Below are 19,050 nucleotides of genomic sequence, written 5' to 3' on the forward strand. Positions count from 1 at the left end.
AATAAGGACAATGATTAAGATAATAATTAATACAGTAGTAATTATCGTTATAAATGATGTAATGGGAAAATTTTACAATCGAGCTTGTTATAAATGTATAAAATGGTTAGAAATAATCGAATATAAAATTATTATAACATAACTGTACAATCGGAAGTATAAAATAGGTAATAGCTAGTTCAATAATTGTATCGTCATGTATAAAAATTCTCAAACCAAAAAGTTATTTTTGGTACTCGCGAGCAGTAATGTCTCCTCTTTGGTAGCTAAAGCAATTTCCAAAGTTAACCTCGGACGGATTTTTTTTTTTTTTTTTTTTTTTTATCGCTCCTTTTAATATTTTTTTAATTAATTAAGTTTTCTTCTCAAAGCATTTTCTCTTTGGCAGATGGATTATTTAATGGCGTTAATGTTAAGCCATTTTAAGATGAAAAAACTGCTGGTAATACTGTATATCATTTTATTTATCTGTCTCGTATTAAAATGCTGAAGAGTTGTTTCTATTTGCTATTATTGCAAGCTTAGTGTCGCTTTGATATTACACCACGTAAATAGGATCCTTGCAAACGGAGATCCTTGCTTCTTGAAGGATCCTCAGTCTCGGTCCCAAAGGTACGCCCATTTTTTGAAGCCTTTCTTCACTGAGATATGGTAATTCTACCATTCCAACTTTTTCTTTTTCAAAAGCTGCTGCATATTTCTATTAAATTAAAATTCAATATCAATATTTGTTATTTATTTTATGTAATCTATATTATTGAGAGAATAAGAAAAATTTTGTCATCGCAAAGTTTTGACTTGAATTTGTGCCTTTTCAAGGTATCATATCATTCTCACCGATAATCAATTTATTATAATAAGTATCTAGGCCTGAATTCGAAAGATATATATTTGAGAAATGACCTTGTATCTTGTGAACTATTGACATTTTTAAAGATATAAGCTCATCCCGATATTACACTCATCGAGACCTTTCATTTGAGTACCTACATCAATTTTTCATATATTTATATATATTATATATATGTATATATGTAAAATATATAAAAAATGCATGTGGGTACTCAAATGAAAGCTCTTGATGAGTGTAACATCAGGATGAGCTTATATCTTTAAAAATGTCAATATTTAAGAAAGTACAATGCAATTTAACATAATTAAGAAATGACCTTGTATCTTGAGAACTATGAATATTTTCTAAGATATAAGCTCATCCCGATGTTACACTCATCGAGACCTTTCATTTGAGTACCTACATCAATTTTTTATATATTTTATATATTTTATATATTTATATATATATATATTATATATATGTATGTATGAAAAATATATGAAAATGCATGTGGGTATTCAAATGAAAGGTCTCGATAAGTATAACATCAGAATGAGCTTATATCTTTAAAAACTTCAATATTTAAGAAAGTACAGTGCAATTAAACAAAATTTATTATTTAATAGAATAAAATATTGACATTACAATATTTAACCATTAAATAAAATATTTTATGACAATAAAAAATAATTGTAATTAAAAATAATATTTACCTCATATCCAAGTTCGCGAAGAAACAGCCGAATTAGCGGCGGTTCGGTCCCAAAAAATTTAGTAAGTTTTTTAACCCTCGAAGGATTGGACAGCGCTGGCAATTCGGCGTCTTTAATTAGCGGCTGAGACTGCGATCTGACCAACGCCATGCTGGTTTGGGTCCTCAGTGCAGCTATCTCTCCACGAATATTCTCCATTTCTTGAATCATTAAATGCTGAGTGCGCATTTCCGATGACAAATGAGCCACCGAGCGGGCCAGGGTAACTACGTGGGACTCGAGCCGTTGAAAACGCTTGTTAATGCTCTTAATATCTTTGGCTTTTTTTATCCTCTCGTCGACAACGTGGGATCTCCTTTTGTCGTGATGTCGAGCGATAGGTCTCGAAGACACTGAAGAGGTCGGTAATGAAGATACGGATCCGTAGCTCGTTATGCCTCGAGCTTTTCTACGTTTCTTTACACTTCCGCCCAGCAATTTCAGCACCTGTTATCAATCAAACATTCTTATCAAACACTTTTGTTCTTTTGTTTTTTATCTACCCGGAAAGAAGAATATAATTGTATCTCTAATTTAGAATGGTAATTACAATAATTACTGTGTTAGATAGTAAAAAAAATTTTTTTTTTTAGATTTTAATTATTTTATTATTTATTTAGAAAAATAATTTAACAATGAAATTGAAGCAATTATAGATTGTAAATAAAAATTTAAAATATAATAAGCTTCATCATTAAATTAAATAAATAATTTTTAAATAGAATTTAAATTAATTATTTTTAAAATGATGTTAATAAATTTTTAAAATTGTAATTAAAATATTAATTTGAATGTAATTATTGATTTTTATTTTTATTCTACACCGTATTATTTGATATTAAAAAACAGAGTTAAATGATTGCAGATTGACATTTTTAAAGATTTAAGTTCATCCCGATGTTATCCTCATCAAGACCTTTCATTTAAGTACCCACATCAATTTTTCATATATTTATATATATTATATATATGTATATATGAAAAATATATCAAAAATGCATGTGGGTACTCAAATGAAAGCTCTTGATGAGTGTAACATCGGGATGAGCTTATATCTTAAAAAACGTCAATATTTAACAAATTACAGTTCAATTTAACAAAAATCATTATTTAATAAAGTAAAATTTTATTTATTTATTGTTCACAATTCACGGCAGTCACATAGTTTAATTCTGCTATTTCCCCGGCTAGTACTTGCAATAATATCTTAAAATTTTAGAATTTTTTATTTTTATCATCATGTAATGTAATATCACTTGATTAAATTTATTTGATAAATTTAATATTCTATATTTTATATTCTTATAGATATTACTGTTTGGCGTTAAAGAAAATAAAATAAAATAAATAATCAAACAAATATATTCTTCTTTCCATTGAAAAAATAATAAATAAATTTACCTCGCTGTACATATTTTCCAAGCCCTCTAATTGTTTTCTGATGGTCCTTGCATCATTGGTACTCAAATCAGAGTCACTTCGATCCAACATAGAGTCTAAATCCAACCCGGTTGTTGTAGAAGTCAAGTCTGTCGCTTCTACTCCAAAAACTGTAGGAAAAGTTTGTTATTGTTAGCGATTGATTAATCAATATCAATTTAACTTGTTGAAAACTAATGGACTTACGATGTGAAAATTTTTTCGCAGCATCCTTTTTGGACGTAGAAGCGCTACGATGTTTGATGCTGCTCTGGAAATTCCTTTTATCAGTATTTTTTCCGTAGTCCGTGTAATTGGGTTTCGCTCCGTACGGCAAACTGTAAATTGAAGTCAATGGATTAAAAATAGAAATAATAATAAATGTAATGATGATGTAGAGCTTAATAGATATATTTACCTTGACGTGTATCGATTTCTCGGAGTACGAGGACTTCCGTGAGGGGAAAGTGGCGGCAACGGAGGCGTCACTGAAGATACGCTCTCTGAGAGAGTGGAGTGAGCCATCGCCGGAATGTCTCTTGATGGCTCTAAAATGCTACGCAGTTCAGATTCCACAATATCCACCCATTCAGAATCTCGAGCTGTTTAAAAGCAAATTTCAAAAGATTATTATACTTCATAAAATTTTTTTTCACTTTTTAAGTCTATGCACAGAAAAAAAAATTAGTTTGATTTTTTAAAAAAATTCTTGAACCAAAAAAATAATTTTTAAAAGCTTCATCGTTTTGATTTAAGTAAAAATATTTTTGATCTGAGAAATTTTTCTTGATTCAATTATTTTTTTTCAACCAATTAATGGTCCAAAAAATTTTTTTGATCCAAAAAAATCATTTTGAAACGCTTCATCGTTTTAATTAAAGTAAAAAAATTCTTAATCTGAGAAATTTATAAACTTTAGTAAATTTTACTTGATTCAAGAATTAATCATCTTAATTAATAATTAAATAATTTTTTTAATTCAAGAATTATTTTTTCAATCAATTAATTTAATTAAAAAAAAAAAATTCTTGATCTGAAAAATTTTTTTAGATTTAAATAAATTTTACTTGATTCAAAAATTTATCATTTTAGTTAATAATTATTAATAATTAAATAATTTTCTTAATTTAAAAATAATTTCTTCATCCAATTAAATTTTTCTTCTCTATGCAACTCCCCAAAAAATTTTCTAGCACTTCCACCCGAACATACCACAAAAAAAACTACCTTGTCCATGATTCTGATCAACTGGAGGTGGTCGTCGACCGCTGGAATATACAGCAGATCCCCTTCCAGAATCTACATTGCTGGAACTCTGACCCGCTTTATCGTAATCCGAGCCAGATCCTTGATTTTGATTTATTTTGAGCCTCATCATTCCGCTTTCCAAATCCTCTTTCTTAAACTCGGACTTTTTCATTTCTTCTCCACCATTAACCTTCCGATCCTCGGCTTTAGAGAAATTCTTCTTGGCATCCGTAAAAGTTTCCTTGGATGAATTAGGATCCCTTTCAATGTCTTCCCTCTTGGCAATCTCTTTCTTCTCGTTTTTATTGCCATCTTGCTCCTGGCAAAATTTCTCGACTTCTTTCTTGGAAGACCTGGCATCATCCCTGCGGTTTCCAAAACTGGTGTCAGGCCTGAAGTCTCCATTGAGCCTGCGGTGGCCGTCGTTCTTGTTATTATCATCAGGAAACTCCTGGCCCTCAACAGTGATCTCATAGTTTTTTTTAGATAAGCCATCTGGATTATTGCAAGTACCGATATCGTGATTATTAATATCATCGTAGCACAAATGGGGCTGGGACATGGCCTTCTCCATCATCGAGGACCTTAATTCGTTGTTCTCCTGGCTGGTGTTATCTTGCTTGATGTAAACTTGAGGCGGAGCTTGGTAACCAGGTCTGCCTTTGTTGTAGTGGTAGAAAACCTCTTGCCCTAAAATTCTGACATCAAGAGCCTGCCGGGAAGTGCTCGGTAAATCTATTTGAGATCTAGAGATAGTCTGTCTGGCTTGCTGATACTGCTGATAAGATACACCGCCAGGAAATAGGGATTGCTGTTGTGCTCTGGCCGTTGATCTTGGACTAGGTTGTTGACCTCCCATATTGTGCTGCTGCTGCTGCTGTTGTTGTTGTTGTTGTTGTTGTTGCTGAATCAATTGCCGCTGATGCATGTTCTGCATGTGCTGATGGGAAAATCGAGGACTCTGATGAATCTGCGACTGGTGAAGCAGCTGCTGGGGACTCTGATAGCTCTGGTGATTAGCAGAAGACACAGGCTGCATGGGCAGTCCGTGTTTCCCGAGTGGTGGGTTTTGTATCTGATGCTGGATCCCGCTGGAGCCTTGGACGACGTAATCGCTTCTGCTAGAGTTGGCTCCTGGGGGATTGTAAGGAGAGACTTGGGTTTGATGAACGGTTTGCACCCCGCCGGGAGGTGTTATGTGGCTAACATGCAGCTGGGCAGACTGACCTGGAAGACTTGGGTGTAATTGTCCCGTTGATTGCATAATTACGTTCTGAGAACTTGGGTAGTAAGAGTTGTACGGCTGGGCGTTGAATGAGTTGTTTTGAGGGTACTGCTGCATTTTTACTCCTGGGTTAGGATCACCTCGGGATTTTCCGTAGATACTCTCGTGGTCCCTCTTATTGATTTCTTCTTCGTCGATACTCTTGTTTGATTTTCTTATCTCTTCGGTTACGTTGTTCAAGCTTACTTCTACGTCGGGCTCGGTGTCTTTTCGAGAGGGACCAAAACGACTAGAAATCATGTCCTTGATTGTGTGATACGTTCGTGAAAGTGATTTCGTACGGTCCTCTTCGGATTTTGTTAGTCGTGAGACTGCTCCTGTTGGTGTTGACCTGATTAAATCATACGGGTTTATTTAGTGGAGATATATTGAGTTTTTTTATGGAATTATCAAGTCGAAAAAAGATATCAATCGAAAATTGTTTTTGTTTTTTATTAGAAGAAATATTTATTGAATTTTTTTTTTATAATTAATTATTGAAAAATTGAATTTTTTCTTTTGAGAAGAAATATTTGAGTTTTTTTAATTTAAAAAAGAATAAATGAAAAAAAATTTTTAATACAACTATTAATTAATCATTGAAAAAAATTATTAAAAATTTGACTTCGAAGAAGAAATATTAAAATTTTTTTAATTTAAAAAAGAAGAAATGAAAAAATTTTTTAATGCAATTATATTTTAATTTGAGTAGTAATTAATTTTTTTTATAAGTAATCATTAAAATTTGACTTTAAAGAAGAAATATTAAAGTTTTTTTTTTTTTCTCAATTTAATGAAGGAATCAAAATTTTTAATTATAAGAAAAATAAAAAAAAATGACTTTATTTAAAGAAGAAATGGTAAAGTCTTTTTTTAACTTAAAAAAGAAGAAATAAAAATAATTGAAAAAATCCTTACGTATAAATCTCTTGGGGTTGAAAATTTTGCACATGATCCTGTCGGTGATCAACCTGGTTACTCTGTCAAAATAAATCAAATAACTATTAACCAAAGCAATTTATAAAAGTTTCGTTTAAAAAAAAAAAAAAAAAAAAAAAAAAAACAATATATCATTTGAGGTTTGTATAATATGTATTATATTCACATATATATAAATAAATAGGAAAAATTTCCGAGTCTTTGACCGTACGTCAAATCCTGAGAAAAGGTACGACTGGAATAATAAGAGTCCCAAGCGACAGTTAAAGTCTTCGTGATAGGACGCGCGATGTTGTCTCACGCATCTCGCATACGGAGTACAGAACGGACTCTCTCTATCTCGATCTACACTTTTATATTATATTATATTATATTGCATGTATATACAAGAGAAACTTGGAAGCTTAAGGATAAAAGTAACGAGAAAAAACGGAGAGAGACGCACAAACAGTTAAAAAAATAAAACTCATACAAGACTTTTAGTTACAAGAAAGTCTCTCCGAAGATAAATATTAATTTATGTCTTCGTAAATATATAATATAATGTGTAATGTCTACTCCCGTACTTTAATGTGTAGTATTTTCTTCTTGTGTTTCACCAGCTAACTCTGTAATATATATCCCATTGATCCCAGATTTATATTTATTTCTTCACAGTTTTAATTGATAGGCTTGATTTTTAATCCGTCTATTAATGCAGTATACATTTATACAACGTCTAAATATATAGTCGGCCTATACGCCATTTTTTTAACATTCTGGTTTTAACATAGCTGGCTTTCATAATAATTGCGTTATATATCCATCAAACAATAGCAAAACTTACTCCCACGGACCAATTACAACAGGCGTCACTGTATTCAACCAAAGGCATTATTATTTTTATTTATTATTATTATTATTATTAAATTTTAATCATAAATAATGCTAAAAATTCATTATTATTATTATTATTATTATTATTATTATTATTATTATTATTATTATTATTATTATTATTATTATTATCATCATTATTATTTTTAGATCTTTAGGTAATTGGCTCTCTCCAGTTTAATAGAAACAATTTCTTCTTTAAGAAGAAATAAATATATAAATTATTATTATTATTCATATGTATGATTAATTAAATAATTAATGAAGTATTATTTTAGTAAATTGTAATATAAAAGAAGAAATATTATAAATTATTTAATTTTATTATAATTATATTCTTCTTGCTAAAGAAGAAATGTTTAAAAAATTTTCCTTTATTAAAACTTTGAAAAATCTACCAAAAATTATATTTTATACAAAAAATTAATTTAATAATAATAATAATAATAATAATAATAAAACAATATTTTTAAAAATTTACTATTATAATTTTTTTTTGCTGACAAATATTTATTCTAATCAAAAAGAAATATAAGATAAAATAACTTAATAAAAAAATTCGGGATAAATTTTTTGATACACTTAATCAGGAAAATTAAATCATAACCAAAAAGTCTTCAGTAATTTAAAATACCTAAGCTTAAAGAAAGTGGTCCAGAAAGATTGAAAATTTACAATAATAATTAATGAAAAAAAAAAATCAATCTGCATTAATGATTCAATTATATTAATCAATCATATGAAAATTCCTGCAATGAATATTCTAAAGTTCAAAGTTGTTAAGTTTAATGAGTACAATATTTAAATTGTAAAGCCATTTCTTCACAGTTTTCTAAGGCTATTTGTTTTCTAAAATTACAATCGTATTCATATATTTCAATATAAATATGACGGATAATCATTAGAAAGGCGTTTATATAAATATGTTACTTTACATTTATTTAGAAGAAATGTAGCCTATATAAGAAAACAAATCATAAGTAATCATTAATTACTCGATAGAAGGAAACTCCGTTAAGAATGAAGAATGAAACTGCTATTGTACATGGGAATATTCACAATTTTAGAATTGTAAGGAATAACTGAACAAGAAAGTTCTGTTTTGATTGTATATGATTCTATTAATAATCGTCTGGTAATTAATGCTAATTAACAAGATAAAAAAGAACACTGGTAGATGGATTTATTAACTTTTAATTAAACGCTCAAAATTGTCTTAAAATTGTCGTTTATTTAAGATCGTAAACGTGACACAAACCAAGACTATTTTAAGACACTAAAAAAAAAATTCCGAGAGCAGATTTTTGAAAATTTGATTCTCAAATTTGTTATGAAAATAAGACGATATCAAAGCGACAGCTCCGGAAAATTATTATAGAGAGTCTTAAAATAGTCTCAAAAAATTTTTAAATAGTCTTAAAAAATTTTTTAAAAATTTAAAAAAGGTTAAAAAAAAACGGAGTCTTAAAAAATTCTTAAAATTGTCCGATAATAAGTTTTCAACAATTTTAAATTCAATTTAAAAAGAGTGTACTCAAAAATGCAGTGGTGAGAAAGTCGTAAAATCTTCTAAAAATTAATTTTAATAACAAATTCGAGAATTGAATTTCAAAATCAAAATCTGCTCTCAGAATTTTTTTTCGGCTTCTTAAAATAGTCTTGGTTTGTGCTACGTTCAAAATCTTAAACAAACGACAATTTTAAGCCGATTTTTTTTTTTTGACACGGACATCAATAAATACTTATTAAACCCTATGATGTTAAAAAATAATTTATTAACAGTTAATAAAGCTTATTAAATATAAACAAATCCTTCTATCAGTCTATGAAGAAATAAATTGCAGTATTATCATCACACAATTATTGAGGTATAAAAATGAACATGTGTGACAAGAGAAGAATACAATGTAAAACTCTCGAAGGAAAACAATTATTCAAATGGAAGTTTGTTGAATTATAGCAGCTTCTTTAGAGGTAAAAGAAGCTATATCATAATGATGATGATAATAAACGATAAAAGCAAGATGTTTTATTAAATATATCGTATAAAATGATGACACATGGGACGCGTTTCAGATAAGTTATAAATTGAAGAAGCGAACGCGGGTCTTACCAGAGGATAGTGGATCCATTTATCTTGTATGGATCGAATAAAGCGCCGGGGATCTATGTATCTATTATAAGAAGAAGAAGAAGAAGATGAAGAAGTAGAGAGAAGCTATATGAGAAAGTAGTTGTCTAACACTATTAAAGAGTTTATTCTTCATTTATATGTGTATGTATAAACCGAATTGGATATACATAAGTATATATAAAAGTTAAGTCTAAGTATAAGAGACACTTGACGTTGGCGATGGATTCCCTACGGAAGTTTGCCTTTCACGTTCGTGACAATCCCAGAATATAGTGCAGATCTAGGACAATCGTGTGTGAGCCAGCTGCAGACGCGGCTCGCGGGAAAATACTCTTAATAGTAATAGTAATAGATAACAGAGTTGCGCTGGTTGAGATTTAGACACTTATATGTCTACATTTGACATGAGCTCGTCTGACATATAATGCATGAGAAATATTTTATTTCTTCTTTCTTTTTATTGTATTGTATTCAAGAAGAATAACTTCCTCTTGTGCAAATATAGCCAGTCTGCTATTGCCTATTTAAGAGGCTGATAACTTGACAAGAGCTGAAAGAATTATTAAAAAATTAATAAGCTCACCTCTTGAACCCAAGCCTGTTGTTTGATAGGGGCGTCGGGTGCTATTGCGCGACTTAGTGCACTCCTTTTGTTGTACTCATGCAGGATTGGTATCTTTGTGTTTTTGTCCACTGAACTTAGAACTACTTCGCGTTCAATCTGGAAATAAAGTAGGCGATACATTGTAGCGAATTTTTTTGCAATATTAATTATTATTATTATTTTTATACTGTTTTAATTTAATAAATTTTTTTGGATCTTTAATGTTCTACTTAAAATTAAATTTCAAATTTTTAATAATGACAATAATAATAATAATAATAATAATAATAATAATAATAATAAATTTGTAAAACACAAGTTATACTATGTGACTGCCGTAACTTGTGAATTATAAATAAATAAAATTTTACTTTATTAAATAATGACTTTTGTTAAATTGCACTGTACTTTCTTAAATATTGACGTTTTTAAAGATATAAGCTCATTCTGATGATACACTCATCAAGATCTTTCATTTGAGTACCTACATCATTTTTTCATATATTTTTATATATTACATATATGTATATATGAAAAATATATAAAAAATGCATGTGGGTACTCAAATGAAAGGTCTTGATGAGTGTAACATCAAAATGAGCTCATATCTATAAAAATGTCGATAGTTCACGAGATACAAGGACATTTCTTAATTACATACCTAGAGATAGACAATTTTTGAATGCAGCCTAAATACTTATCACATTAAATTGACTACACAGAAAAAAAAATTTACTTGAATCAAGCAAAAAATTTTAAAGAATTTCATCTTCTTGATTTGAGTAGAAAAATTCTTAAATTAAGAAATTTTTCTCTTGATTCAAATTAATTTTTTTTCTGTGTATCGGTGAGAATGATATGAAACCTTAATAATGCACAAATTCAAGTCAAGACCTTTGCAATTACACTAAATTTCATTAAAAAAAAAAAAAAAAACAATTTTATCATATAACTATCCTGGGCACAAAATTTTTCTTATTCTCTTCGTAATATAGATTATTAATTTTATAATGCTTTAATTCAACAAATTCTTTTGAATCTTTAATATTTGACTTCAAATCACATTTCAAATTTTCAATAATGATAATAATAAATTTTTAAAACACAAATTATTGTTATTATTATTAAATTAATTTGTAATACATTATTATTTATGAAAAAGCTTTATTTCTTCTTCTATATTTTAGTTTACTAAAATAAAACGACGTTATGATTTAACTAATTAATTATTCAACCACAACTAAATAGTCTTGATACTTCATTAATATAAATATCATCTTCTCTATTATTATTTCTGAAGAAAAATGAATGAAAATTAGGTCTGAAAATGATGAAGATGACTGATTCGAAAATCGAGATTAGTAAGCAAGCAAAAGTGACGTCCTGGTATCCCCGTAATCTCTATGGCATTTCCGGTAAACGGTATACAGAACGCAGATGATGATCATGTTGATGATGATGATGGTGATGATGATAACAGTAGCGTATCCAACGTCTTTGTCTTCCGTGTAGGTCGTTACAGTCCCTTGAGAAAATTCCCAAGAATAGTAACATCCCCTTCTCCTCCCCTTCGGCAATCCTGAATACAGCAAACAGCCCGCGTTTGGTTGGACGATTAGTCCGAGTTGATTTCACCGAGTAGTATACTAGTTTTCTGTTATTCAACTGCCTTACATGCTTGCGTGCTCTTTTATTTCCAATTATAAATTAATTGTCTTACTGTCTACCTCTATAGTATGTTATGAAATTTCTTGATTGTATTTTCTTCTTATTATCATTATTAATAATTTACTTCTATCATTATTAATAGGTTATTTGATACTATTTTATTCATTTTTGTGGTATACATATCTTCGTCATTAGTGAGCTCTTTAGAAAAGTTTTAGGGACGAATAGAGAGAAAAAAAATACTCTTTAATTAAATATTTACTAATTTATACAATTAAAATAATAAGAGAAATTATAAAATGGGTTTTTATGGTTAAATTTGGTATCGTTGGAAAAGTCTTGACCTGGAGTTGTGTCTTTTCAAAGTTTCATATCATTCTCACCAATAATCAATTAATGATGATAAGTATTTCAGCTGCATTCGAAAATGCTCTATCTCTAGATACATAATTCAGAAATGACCTTGTATCTTGTGAACTATTGACATTTTTAAAGAGATAAGCTCATCCCGATGTTACACTCATCAACACCTTTCATTTAAGTACCCACATCAATTTTTCATATATTTATATATATTATATATATGTATATATGAAAAATATATAAAAATGCATGTGGGTACTCAAATGAAAGCTCTTGATGAGTGTAACATTGAGATGAGCTTAAATCTTTAAAAACGTCAATATTTAAAAAAGTACAGTGCAATTTAACATAATTCAGAAATTACCTTGTTTCTTGTGAATTATTGACATTTTTAAAAATATAAGCTCATCCCGATGTTACACTCATTAAAACCTTTCATTTAAGTACCCACATCATTTTTTTATATATTTTACATTTTTATAAATATTATATATATAAATATATGAAAAATATATCAAAAATACGTGTGTGTACTCAAATGAAAGCTCTTGATAAGTGTAACATCGGAATGAGCTTATATATTTAAAAACCTCAATAGCTAAAAAAGTATAGTGCAATTTAACAAAAGTAATTATTTAATAAAGTAAAATTTTATTTATTTATCGTTCACAAATCATATAGTGACTAAAAGGTTGCTAGTTTAGTATTTGATTAAATTTTGACCTGAATTTTTATAAATTTTATGGTCAATTTATTTTCATAAATTTTTAAATTAGTCTAAAATAATTTTTGTCTTATTTTAAATTTTAAATTATTGACAATTGCTTTTAAAATTACAATATTATGAAAAAAAAATTTTTTTTTGATTACCCAAAGTTTTAAATACATATATTACTCAAAAGTACTAAAAAATCTTTATAGCAAATTTTTTATCTTCATAATTCTCAATTTTCTGCAGATTATTTATTTTTATTGTTATTATTATAGACAAAAATTTTTCATTAACAATAATAATAATAATAATAATCTAAGAATAAATAAAAATAACAAAATAAATACCGGAAATTTATTGCTGTGAGTTTGAAGACTTTGTTGGTTTTGATTGGGAGTTTGTTCCTCCCCATAAAGAGGTGGCATTATTATATTCTGCTGCAATCCCTCCACTTGTAAGACTGCACCGGAGTCGCTATTATTTCTTCCTTGATTACTTAAACTCCTCGGCAACGATTTCGATGATGAAATCGCCTTATATACAGTTTCTTCATCTGCAATTAAAACACACACACTAAAACTACCAACTTAATACTTGATTACCCACCATTTCTTCTCAAAAAAATTAACCAAATAAAAAAAGAAGAAAAAATAATAATTTTTTATCCAACAGACATAATAATTATCAATAAAACGAAAAATACCATTATTAAAATTATTCTGTCGACGTAAGCGATTTTCCTGCTTAACTTTACGCACTGTAGTAGCCATCGCGTGTTGGCTGACCATCTCTGAGAATTTCTCACCAATATGTTATTCTTCCCTTTATATTGAAATATACCATTAAATATTAAGTAACATAAAAAATAAAAACACTGATGGACAATGTAGCAACACAAAATGCTTCCGTACACCCGAAAAGAAGCTAACAAAGGGAAGAAATATTAATTATTGTAAATACAAGAAATTGAAAAGACTGGATGAACGCTCGACACGTATTCAGTCCAGGTGATGTTGTGGAAACTAAACTCTCGAGTCCAGCTCTCAGTGCAACTCTGAAGAAACAAACTTTCCATTGAACGAACGTCCGGGTACCGAGTAGGTTCCGCCGCTCTGGCTACACTTCCGGTATCATCCCACCACACACGTCTTAACTTGGGCCTCGCGTTCTACAGGTTATGGGTACGAGTACGGGAATAACAACAACAACAACAACAACATCAGTCCATGTTAAAGACGTACAAAATAATTTATTCTGAACTCTGAACGAGCCCATAGACCGTGTAGGTACGCCCTCGTGCATTCACTATGCCTTTTTATAAATTACCATACATATATGTATGAAATACGTACATTAAGTACTCTTAATGTATAATATAATCCCGGCTGCTAATACAAGTCCGTGGACCGATACGAACGATTGTCGATACTAAGGCTTATCAGTCGACCTGCAGTGTTGATCGCTTCTTTTCTTCATAAATCTCTTCTCTTGCACGGGTGATGAATACCGTTAATGGGTTTTACGTTCTACGCATTATTTCTTCTCGAGTCTTCGTTTTAGCACTTTTATAGTCTTCTTTTTTTTTATTTATTCTTTTAAGTAGTGAGTTGATGGTTTCTTCTTTTGTCTAGTGCACTAATAAAAAGATTTAATTCTTTTTAATAAGATTTAGTAATAGTTACTATTACTAAATCTTATCATTTCTTCTCAAGTCTTTATTTTAGCACTTTTATAATCTTCTCTTTTATATTTCTTCTTTTAAGCAGTGAGTAGATGATTTCTTCTTTTATCTAGTGCACTGATACAAGGATTTAGTCCTATTTAATAACAGTTATTATTACTAAATCTTATTATTTATTCTCGAGTCTTTGTTTTAGCACTTATATAATCTTCTTTTTTTTAACTCTTCTTTTAAGGATTAATTTAATTGTTTCTTCTTCTGTCTAGTGCACTGTTTAGTTTCATTCAATAAGATTTAGTAATAGTTACTTAATCATTAGTTAAAGCTCATTTATTTCCACCAAATAAATATTTAGTATTATTTAACAAATTATTTATTGCTACTCAATAAATTAATCATGGTATTGAAGAAATTAATTTTTTACCTAATTTTACCAAACTTTTTTACTAAAAATAATTAATTTTAAGTAAAAATATAAGATATTACAAAGAAAATCATCTCATTATATTTTTTATTTAAGAAGACATTTATAAAATTACTACTAAATATTATTTAGTGGAAAAAAAAAATTTATCTTTATATATTAAAGCTTTGTTTAGATTAAAAAAAATAATTTATTAAACTGTAACAAATAATATTAATGAGTTAAAAAATATTTTTTTCTCCCAAATAAATTACTAAAAATTTTTTCACTAAATCAGTTAATTACTCCGTACTGAATCCTTTTATCAGTGATAGAGTCTTCTACCTATTTCTTATTTTAAGTGCTGAGCTGATGGTTTCTTCTTCTGTCTAGTGGATGTGTACTCGGTGGTGAGTAACAAGACGTAGAGCACTTACTGGGTGAATACACGATGGGGAAGTACGCCTGGGTGAACCTAAAAATCGCATCATAAGTTTATGTACGAGGAGCTGAGTTCAGATATATATATATATATATTTTAATGTAGAAATAAAAAATATAAAATAACTAGTGGAGTGTATTTACCTACTTTTAAAACTACCTGGTTTATTTTAAGACCCTTTTATTGTTCCTCCGCCAACGACACTCGGGAGCTACGAGTATGACAATAACGGATTTTCTCACGATATTTATGTATTTATATATGAAAACTGTAAATAGCGGTGGAAAATAATTTTACGATTTATTTTCTTCTCTTTAAAGAGTTTTTATTGTTAGTTGCGTGAATTATTTAGTTTTAATCTTTGAAGCTTTGTTGGTTAAATTATACTAGGAAGAAATGAGATTTTTATTTTTAATATTTTTTTTTTTTGTTGATTTGTAGGAAGATTAGAAAATTTTTAAAATAGAATTTGAATTTACAAAGGAATATTATATTTTTATACTGAAAAAAATTTTTGGAGAAAAATTAAATTTTATTGATTTTAAAAAAATTCTTTGATGGAGAAATTTATTTTTATTTAATTAAATTTTAATTAATTTAAATTTCTTAAACTTGATATTTAATTTTAATATATTTTTTGATACTAAAAAAATTGCAAGATCTACAAAATTTTATTAACGAAGATAAATTAAATGAAGAAAAAATTTTGAGTTTAAATTCGAGTGTAATTTTTTCTTAAAAATTTAATGACTGAAAATTTCACTAAATCACAGTGAATTTTTATAATTAAATTTGTTACTGTAAATTGGCGGAAATTAATTGATAGATTTTGTAAAATTAATAAATTTACAGTGAAAAAAAAATTCTTCAGAAGATAATAATAAAAAATATTGATTTTTATTACAAAAAAAATTGTTATCATAGTTCCGTTGGATTTTTAATTACTTCAATTAAAACTTCACACATTACGATCCGCGATAATTGTAATTTTCTCATTTTTACGACTGTTCTAACGGTAAAATATTTAAAACCCCATTTAAAGAAGAAATAAAAAATATTTCACTGTAAATTAAAAAAAAAATTTTTATATATTTGCATTTTCTCAAACTTTAAACCCAAACTTGATTTCTTCTCGATAAAAATAATCGATAATCATACAAATGCGCGATTTCCAGTATATTTTCGGTGAAAGAATAATTTATTGCCAATAAAAAGTGAGTTCTTACGCCACTTATTCTGTTTCTTATTAAATTTAATCATCTGTGCCACTATTTATTTAAAAAACCCAAAGAAAAAAAATCTATTTTTTAACTTTTTAAATTTCTTCACTGCAAAAAAAACTTCTCCAACAATTAAAAAAAAAAAAAAAAAAAAAAAAACAACAATTACCTCGTAACAGCAAGTAAAACGCTCATTAAAGCAACTACCTCCTAATTAAAAACAATTATCAGAAGAATTAATTCCCGATTATTATTTCTTCTCATAAAAAAAAATGTTTACAAAGTTGCAATAAATTATTTAAAATACTAACGGCACAATTTTCCTAGTTTAATTACATTTCATTATAATCCCTCATTAAAATAACAATAACAATTAAATTAAAAGAAATAAACATTAAAGCGATGTAATAACCTGTTTAAAAAAAAATAGTCTTACTCAGCAATTATTTTCAATAAAGTTAGGGCTTTAGAATGCAAATAAATATGATAAAACAACATATATCGTGCAAGATATGCCTCGGCTAGAATTTGTGCCGATTATCGAGGCAAGACGAGAGATGTACGAAGAAAAATGCTTGCCCTTGGATTCTTTATATTTAACTTGTTTTACTCGGGCTAAGTATGTCCGTACAACATTTTTTTTTTTACAAAATTACGTACAAAAAGTACATCCGATCGATGCAAATTAAATTCTAAAAAAAAAAGCCAAACATTAAGATAAAAAAAAACATGAGCGCGTATTTATAGACTCTTCCATCACTTGACATCTGTCTCTTCCAAGATTATCATCATAAAATTACCATAACTGTAAAATGAATTAGTCTGCATAGATTTTAAATTACCTGAGCATTAGTTAACATTTAACACAGTATAAAGAAGTCCCGTTATATTATCCAGGATTTTATCTGGACCCCAAAAATCTGGTTAAAAATCTTGCACCTGTTGCTTCGCTTTATCTTGATTCTTAAATACAAGGATTCTCATCCTTGGACCTTTGTGAGGTCTCAGTATGTTGATATTACTTCCTTGGAGCGCACAGTAGTCAGATACTTATATAAATGTCTTATATAAATACCTGATGGTAGGTATTACCATTGCGGGCGTCACAATCGCCATTACTGGCAGAAGTCACCTTGAGAATGGAAGTACTCAGTATCTTGTGTGTTGAATGTAGTGAAACTTGTACATATGTTTATATATAAGTTGAATAAGTTGAAGGGACGTACGCCTGTGGATCATGCACAGTACAGAGCAATGAACTAAACTTAACCAGCAAGATCACGCTAGTGAATAGAAAAACCAGTCTTGTTCTTACCCTAATTACCATCGCTATAGCATTTTTTAACCCGATACACACTTAAATCCCCTGATTTTTTATCATACAATTATAATTAAGCCCTGATAACAAGAAATAATTACAATAATATATGATCTGTTAATATAATTAGCTTGAAATAAAAATCTGTTGATGGATATAAATCGGCTGTCTTATTTCTACATAAACGACGTTTCTTGTATTATTTTTGTACTCGATTCTTTAAACCAGTTTCTTTTCAGAAATAAACCTTACGTTTTCACTCTTGAAAGGAATACATCACACGAATGAATACTTTTTAACGTATACATATCTAACTGATGATTCACATACGCTGCTTTTCTTTCTTAAATTGTTAGAAAATTTTTTGTTTAGAATTTTCTAAACAAATCTTAATTTCTTCACAGAAATATTTCTTCTTATTTTTTTAATTTTTTTATTACACTTTTTTCTCTCTTACACTTAATTCACTTGGACTTTTTTTTTTTATCTCTGTCGCACTTGATCCATGACAGAGTAAATACTTTTTTTATTTTTCATTAATTTTTATTTCTTCTTAAATTTTATTAAAAATTTTAAAATAAATTATTGATAATTTAAAAAAAAAAAATTATTAATAATTTAAAAAAAAAATTGTTAATAATTTTTTTTGTAAATTATTAACAATTTAAAAAAAAACTCTTAATAATTTTTTTCAAATAAATTATTAATGAAAATTTTAAATTAAATTATTAATAATTTTTTTTTTATATTTTCTAAATATTAAACTTAATTGATACTGTCTTAAAAATCAATTACCACTAATTAATTATTTACAACACCCGAGGGCTTTATTATCGGGCAATTAGCTGGCTCTTAAAGAAGAAATATTAAAAAAAAAAATATATATATATATAAATCTTACCTGAATGAAATTTAAGAATCCTTGAGAAGATCACTTGTTAAATCCACATCACTAGAATAATTAATGATAATAAATAAAATCACAAGATAATTACAATAATTGAGCACTGTTGAAGTGATTTTTCGAAGACAAAGGTAACTAACGATGACAATAATAAATAGACGTTAAATACAAAGGGATAGTTCTGAATGTATCGCAGGTAAATCCGGCGTTCCCGCGACTGACGCTGAGCATCGAACAGGTTATCCGGATGCCTACAAAATGCCAGGTG

The 19,050-nt window shown here is 28.3% G+C and overlaps 1 protein-coding gene across 5 annotated transcripts in view; it reads right to left on the reverse strand.

Moving 5' to 3' along the window:
* LOC141535117 (uncharacterized) overlaps nt 1–19,050 on the reverse strand; it is a 25,299-nt gene continuing 6,249 nt past the window's right edge. For 4 of the 5 annotated variants that reach the window (XM_074254913.1, XM_074254912.1, XM_074254911.1 and 1 more), the window contains 9 exons: nt 13,162–13,367; nt 10,051–10,188; nt 6,437–6,498; nt 4,219–5,870; nt 3,425–3,608; nt 3,214–3,344; nt 2,989–3,137; nt 1,549–2,034; nt 1–700 (listed from right to left, as the gene is read on the reverse strand). In XM_074254913.1, the coding sequence (XP_074111014.1) occupies nt 539–700; nt 1,549–2,034; nt 2,989–3,137; nt 3,214–3,344; nt 3,425–3,608; nt 4,219–5,870; nt 6,437–6,498; nt 10,051–10,188; nt 13,162–13,367 (3,170 nt within the window). In that variant the 3' untranslated portion in view covers nt 1–538. Of the gene's footprint in view, nt 701–1,548; nt 2,035–2,988; nt 3,138–3,213; nt 3,345–3,424; nt 3,609–4,218; nt 5,871–6,436; nt 6,499–10,050; nt 10,189–13,161; nt 13,368–13,517; nt 14,450–15,243; nt 15,262–19,050 lie in introns of those variants that run through there. The other variant, XM_074254910.1, reaches the window with a different exon arrangement.

This window comes from Cotesia typhae, unplaced genomic scaffold (assembly GCF_013202065.1).
Source record: "Cotesia typhae breed Kobodo isofemale line unplaced genomic scaffold, CoteBio_Ctyphae scaffold_13, whole genome shotgun sequence".
Classification (NCBI taxonomy): Eukaryota; Metazoa; Arthropoda; class Insecta; order Hymenoptera; family Braconidae; genus Cotesia; species Cotesia typhae.